This window comes from Belonocnema kinseyi, chromosome 10 (genome assembly GCF_010883055.1).
Source record: "Belonocnema kinseyi isolate 2016_QV_RU_SX_M_011 chromosome 10, B_treatae_v1, whole genome shotgun sequence".
In the NCBI taxonomy this organism is placed as follows: domain Eukaryota; kingdom Metazoa; phylum Arthropoda; class Insecta; order Hymenoptera; family Cynipidae; genus Belonocnema; species Belonocnema kinseyi.
In genome coordinates, this window is record NC_046666.1 from 33,739,425 (window position 1) to 33,746,698 (window position 7,274).

A 7,274-nucleotide genomic window follows, 5' to 3' on the forward strand; every position below is an offset into this window, starting at 1 on the left:
TTTTAACCAAAAAACAAAAAATATATTTACAATATTATTATAAATAAAAATAATATATAATTATTATATAATTAATTAATTTTTAAACAAAAAAAAACAATTTTTGAAAAAGAAATAGTTAAATCTTCAACCAATAAAATTCATTTTTAATAATTTAGTTCAACTTTCAACCAAGTAGTTGAGTTTACAAACAATAATGTAATTTAATTTAATTCAAGCCAAATATTTAGAAGTAATAAAAATTTAATAAAATAAAATATATATATATATATATATAATATAAATCAAATAAATTTTAATTTAATAAAAAGTAATAAAAATTTAAATCTTCAACCAATAAAATTCATTTTTAATAATTTAGTTTAACTTTCAACCAAGTAGTTGAGTTTACAAACAATAATGTAATTTAATTTAATTCAAGCCAAATATTTAGAAGTAAACAATTTAAAACTTAATTTTTTGACACAGAAAGCTTAATTGTTAAAGTTTCGAAAACCTTTTAACATTTTAACGTTACAATTTTTATTGTTCTACTTAATAAAATGTTTAATTTTTAAGTGAAATTGTCGAATTTGCATGTATACATAATAATTGAACACGTATTATTTGTAGACAAATTTGAGTAATTTTAAGATATATTTAGAAAACTTAAAATGATATCAAGTAATTTAAACGAAGTTTGCGCAAAAAATTTTCAGAACTTCTAAACATTTTTTAAACTAAATACAATTTTTCCTACAATTTTGAGGAAATTTAAAGAATACAAAAAGCCTTAAATTCTTCCCGGCTCGTTTTTAATAATATTCGAAATCTCTTGAAATCTTTTTGAATATTTTGTTAAAATTATTTTTCCAAATGAAGAATCATTTTCAATTTTGCTAGGAATTAAAAAAAAATGTTTTTATTCGTTTGGAGCCTTTCACAATTCGTAAAAGAACCTCTAAATTTTTTGTAAACTGCAAAAATCTACATTTTGTTTTAAATTAGGTTGTGAGTATTTGCACCGAAATTTCGTTACAAATAATGAAATTTTTTCGGTAAACACACTTCGTTAAAATTATTTGAAATCATTTCAAGTTCTAAATTAATTTTTAATCTTTTTGAAACTTCTAAATGTCTCTTAAAATTACTCTAATTGTTTCTAAAAATAATAAGTGTTCAATTGTTATTTAGAAATCCAAATTTTCAGGAATTTTTTTTTAATTCACAGGATTTTCTCAAATTTGTAGGACAAATTCAATTAATTTTTAAAGTTATTGAGAAGTTTTGAAAAAATTTCAAAAATAAAGCTAAACTTGAAAATATTCAAAACTACCTCTAGATTTCTCAAAATTTTGAAATACAATTCTAAAGATTTTCAAGGATGCTTAAACTATTTAAAATGAAAATAATTTAAATTCTAATTTAAGAACTTTTAAGTTGAAAAAAATTTTAATTTAAAAATATTTAATGGCCTAAAATAACTAAATAATATAATTCTGACCATTTTTAAAGTTCATTGATTGATTTTTTAATTTAGTGTATTGAAAATGTTAACCTGGATTTATATTTTTGGAACTGAATCTTAATCTTTGAACTCTATAATTTATGAATGTTAAAAATTCTGAATTTTGCAGTTTAAATTCATTAAACTTGAAATTATTCAGTTGAAAAGTATTAGTAGTTTATACATGTAAATTATTGAACAATTCAATAGAAAAATTTTTAAACTTCAATTTTAAAAGTTAAAAATTCAAGAGTTCCGCTTTGAATTCTTTAATTTGTTTATTTTTGATTACTTGTAATATTACTGTTTAGCTTTAGATTTCGTTTTTAAAAATTTTTTTGATCGGGAAAAATATTTGCGAACCGGGGAAAAACCTGGAAAGGACTATCCCAAAATACTTTGTAATCCTTTGAATTTGTTTAAAGCTCTTGAAAATTCTTTAGAATTGTTTAATATACCCTAAAATCTTTAAAATTCTTTACATTCCCTTCAAATGATTGAAATCTATTAAAAATTCCTTGAAATTTTTTAAAGATTTTGAAAATTCATCGAAATTTAGGAAAATAACATAAAATCTTTTAAATTCTTTGAAATCCCTTCAAACGATTGAAATTAATTGAAAATTCCTTGGAATTCTTTTTAATATCCTAAAATCTTGGAAATCCTTGGAATCTCTCGAAATATTTGAAATCTTTTGGAATCTCTTGAAATTTTTAAAGTTCTTTAACAAGATTTCGAAAAATTGTCAATAACTTGAAGGAATTTAAAATAATTTTAGGGTATTTTCAAAACGCAAAGGAATTTTGTAGAGCTTTCAAGCATTTCAAGGGATTTAAAAAAATTTCAAAGAATTTAAAGTGTTTTAGCGTATTTTAGAAAATTCCAAGGAATCGTCAATTGGTTTCAATACTTTACAGGGACTTCCCATTTTTAATTATTTTAGGATATTTAAAAAAATTCCAAGGCATTTTCAAAAAATTTCAAAGAATTGGATAAAATTTAAATAGTTTTAATATAATCATTTGAAATGATTTTCTGATATTTTTGCAAGTTTTTCTTTAAAATCCCTGAGATCCAGGTTTTTTCTGATCTGCAGCCACCCTGTGAAATGTACAAAAATTCAACTCAATTTTCGAAATCGAGACTTCCTATCGAGAAAAATATTTGAATGAAATTTTATAGAAACACAACATATATTTATATAATCTCCACGTTTAACTTTCTTGAAATAATATACATTTCACCCACTGTACATTGTAAAATTTTCATCAAACCTTGAGTCGCTAGGCAAACTCAAAGAAAAATCTAGAGTCGAAAGAATCAGTCCTCTCCTTAATTCTCAATTATAAATAAAATTACATTAAAAATAAATTACGTTACTATAAAATAGTGCACATTTTGTATTCCCTGGGTTGTCCGGCTTCTATTTTAGATTCTCTATTTTTTAATTCTAAATAAGAAGTGGCATTCCTTTCTTGCAACCATTGTGGCAAAGGTTTGTTCCAATCTTCGGGTGGTTTATCTCTCTTTTTCCAAACGTTGTTTGCATAGTGAGCCCTTAATCTTTTCAACCTTCGATTCGTTTCACTTGCTACTAATTCTTGCTAAAATTGAGTTAAAAATGGAATAGAGTCGATTTTTTGTGTTTTAAAAGCATATTTTAATTAGAAATAAACACTTACGTAAGCTGTATAATCTTTTTTCGAGGTCCACTTTTCGCAATTGTTAAAATCTATTTTCCACTGCGAGCAATCTGCGTATTTTCCGGAAACAAAATATTGATGAAAGCGAGCTTTTATGCTTGTACAATCCTTGTATTCGTCTCTGTATCTATCACAAGGTCGAATCTAAAGTAATTGAAAATTTAAGTAATAAAAATGCTTTTTATAAAGTGAAAAAAAATTAATTCAACTAATTTTTAATCAAGTTTGATATTAATCACATTTAAGGGCGATTTCCAACAAGATAAAAATTACCAAAATGTTTAAAAATATATATATTAGAGTGATTAATTGAACAAAATTATTTCCAAATACGAACACTCACACTACACTGTAAAAAATACGTTTAAAAATTGCACTTCAAAGTGTAAATTTCCACATATAAAATGTCACTTCAGATGCATTAAAATTACAGGTTAGAAAGCAAATTTCCACATGTTGTCTAGAATGACGTCTCTTACAGGTTCAATTCTATGACTTTTCATGAATTAATACGACGTGTTGAAAATCATTACGTTCAAGGAGAGTCCACAATAGGATTTGAGAAACCGACGTAGCATTGACTTGACATAGCAATAGCTTGGACGTGATGCGCGCGCATGCATTTTCAACTGTTTATTCCCATGAATCATAAAAGCGTTAAAAAAAACAGTTGAAAATACATGCGCGCGCATCACGTCCAGGCATAGTAAAATTCTCCAGACTGGTAAAATTACCGACAGCGCATAAATTTCTATTTTCTGACGAAAATTTCTCCACTTTATAGTGATTATAGATTCGTGCGTATAATATTCCACATTTGTGTAATTTTCGCAATAGAGCATTTTTTTTCGCTCGTTTGTGCGAGTGTTATGAGCGAACGTACATTTTAGTTTACAAACTTTATAGCTCACTTTCGGCGAAAGCATAAATGCGAGTGACTGGTTTTAAATTATAAATTTTATGTCATACAAGCTTCCGTAACTATAAATATATTCTTAATATGATCTTAATAATTTAAGTATTTGAAGTTAGGTTGATATTTTGAAGAAATTTTCCACTTTTTGTTGTTTTATTTAACGTCACATATTAAATTTCAATTCAGTTGAGAATTTTACACTTTTGTACAATTTTAGACATTTCTATATTAATTTCACACCGCTCCGCGTGAGTCCACTTTTTACATATGTTTAGCGTACGTTATCTTATTTCATTAATTATTTTAAGATTTTTTACCCGGTTTTCAAAGTTTTTTCCTTGAAATTGAAAAAAAGAAATTTTTTAAATATCTAAATGTTTAAATATCATGTAAAATGAATAATAGTTCAACTAAATAATATAGAAAATCATAGAAAGAAATAATTTAATCAAAATAACAGACTTTAATTCCTGATTTTCAAAATTTTCTACTTGCTATAGAGATCTGGATTATAAACTTTTAAATTGTACAATTTAAAAAAAGAAAACAATATTCAATAACATAAAACATAACATAATTTCGAATATAAAGTATTTTGAAATAAAAAATGTATAAATGTAAATAAAAATCTAACACCTGATAATTTTTATATTAAAAAAAAGGCTCAAACCATTCGAATTTGAAAAAATATGTTTATAAAAAAAATAAAATTCTTCGAAAATTAACAAATTAAAATTGCAAAATTAAAAAAAATAGACAAGACGATATTCAACTTGAAGGATTTAACGTAAAACAGTTTCAAATATACAGCATTCTATTCAGTTTAAAAAAACTGAAATTTTGAATTTGAAAAACTATATTTCTAAAACAAAATAAATTTCCTTAAAAAATTGTTTTGAAAAAATCTACGTTTTGGAAATTCGAGAGAAAGTTTAAATATTTAAGTATTATGAAAATTAATAATAATTCAACTGAATGATTTAGAACATCATAGGAATGAATAATTTAATTGAAACCACAAATTTTTATTTCCTTTGATTCGAAAATTTGAAGCATCCAACACAAAACTATTTCAAAATTAAAATATTCTAAAATAAACCATTTTTATTTGGACAAAAAAAATTTCAATACTCCATAATATTTAACTTTGATTACATTAAAAAATGCTAAAATAATTCGGCTTTGGAAAAGTATATTTCTAAAAAAAAAAAATTTCTTTGAAAAAATGTTTTGAAAGAAATTACTTTTTGCAAATTCGAACGAAAGTTTCAATATCATGAAAAATGAATAATAATTAAACTAAATAATATAAAAAAACATACAAATAAATAATATAAAAAAACATACAAATAAATAATAATAAAAAGATTTTTCATTCCTGGTTTTCAAAAAATTATGAATATTGAATAATGAAATTAAAGACTTTCAAATTGCATAATTAAAAAAAAAAAGAAAACAATATTCAATAACATAAAACATAAAATAATTTCGAATATAAAGTATTTTGAAACAAAAAATTTATAAATGTAAATGAAAATCCAACACCAGATAATTTTTATATTTGAAAAAGGCTCAAATCATTCGAATTTGAAAAACGATGTTTATAAAACAAAATAGAATTCTTCGAAATTAAAAAAAATTAAAATTACACAATTAAAAAAAGAAAAGATGATATCAACTTGAAGAATTTAACGTAAAACAGTTTCAAATAAACAGTATTATAAAATAAATTTTTTTGTATATATAGACCAAAAACACTCCATAATATTTAACTTTATTTATATTGTTTTAAAAGATAACTGAAATTTCGAATTTGAAAAACTATATTTCTAAAATAAAACAAATTTCTTCGAGAAACTGTTTTGAAAAAATCTACTTTTTGAAAATTTGAAAGAAAGTTTAAATATTTAAGTATTATGAAAATTAATAATAATTTAACTGAATGATATAAAAAATCATAGGAATGAATAATTTAATTGAAACCACAACATTTTATTTTCTGGGATTCGAAAATTTGAAGCATCCAACACAAAACGATTTCAAAATTAAAAAATTCTAAAATAATTCGAATTTGAAAAACTATAGTTCTAAACAAACAAAAAATTTCTTCGAAAAAATGTTTTGAAAGAAATTACTTTTTGCAAATTCTAACCAAAGTTTCAGTATCATGAAAAATTAAAAATATTAAAAATATATAATATAGAAAATCATACAAATAAATAATAATAAAAAGAAAGATTTGTCATTCCTGTTCTTCAGAAAATTATGAATACCTAAATTAAAAACTTTCAAATTGCATAATTAAAAAAAAAGATCTTATTCAAATTGAGGCATTCAAAATCAAACAATTAAAAATATTCTACACGCTTTTTAATGAATATAAAAAATCGTAACATCTAACTTTTATATATAAAAATCTAAAATAATTTGAATTTGAAAAACAATTTTTCTAAAACAAAATAAAATTCTTCCAAAACTTCTTTTGAAAAAATCTGCTTTTTGAAAATTCGAAAGTTTAAATTTGTAAATATGAGAACAAATTAATAATAATTAGACTAGACTATACAAAAAATCACAAAAATACATTATTTATCAATGAAAACCACAGATTTTTATTCAGGATGAGATCAACACGACCCCACTAAAGCATTTTCAAAAATTCCGAAATAAAAAACATACCATCCATGAGTCGATTTTTCTCTCATCTTCTTTTTCATTTTCTTCGCTTTCTTGCATATTTTCACTAAAATCATTATTTTCAACCATTTTCTCTTATCTTTTCAAAAAAAAGAACGAGGCAATTTTATTTCTGAGCCCCAGTTTTTAGGTTACATCACGCTTTTATGGTTAGAAATAAAAACATAATCTGTTTTACCGATTGGAGATTACAATAGAGGGCACTGCCAGTACGTTTTCAATTGTAAATTAAAATTTCAAAGTTCAAATTCATAAAATTACCGTTTAATTCAATCAAAAACAATAAATAAATAATAATATAATTTTATTAATTAATATAATTCATATTTATTATAATATTTAAAAATTTTATTTCTGTAGAAAATAAAATTCAAAAGATCAAAATATTTGAAAATGTTCTGTACTTTTTCTATAACAAAATTGTATAGAGCAGCAGCTGTTGTATAGAAAGGTGTACAAAAGTAATGATATT

The 7,274-nt window shown here is 22.9% G+C and overlaps 1 protein-coding gene across 1 annotated transcript; it reads right to left on the reverse strand.

Moving 5' to 3' along the window:
• Positions 1-2,754: 2,754 nt before the first annotated feature.
• On the reverse strand, positions 2,755-6,944 carry LOC117181778 (UPF0545 protein C22orf39 homolog). The gene is made up of 3 exons (XM_033374745.1): positions 6,785-6,944; positions 3,169-3,333; positions 2,755-3,090 (listed from the first exon to the last, which is right to left on the reverse strand). Exons 1-3 carry the CDS (start codon positions 6,869-6,871, stop codon positions 2,866-2,868), a joined length of 477 nt encoding a protein of 158 aa, XP_033230636.1. The 5' UTR covers positions 6,872-6,944; the 3' UTR covers positions 2,755-2,865.
• Positions 6,945-7,274: the final 330 nt, after the last annotated feature.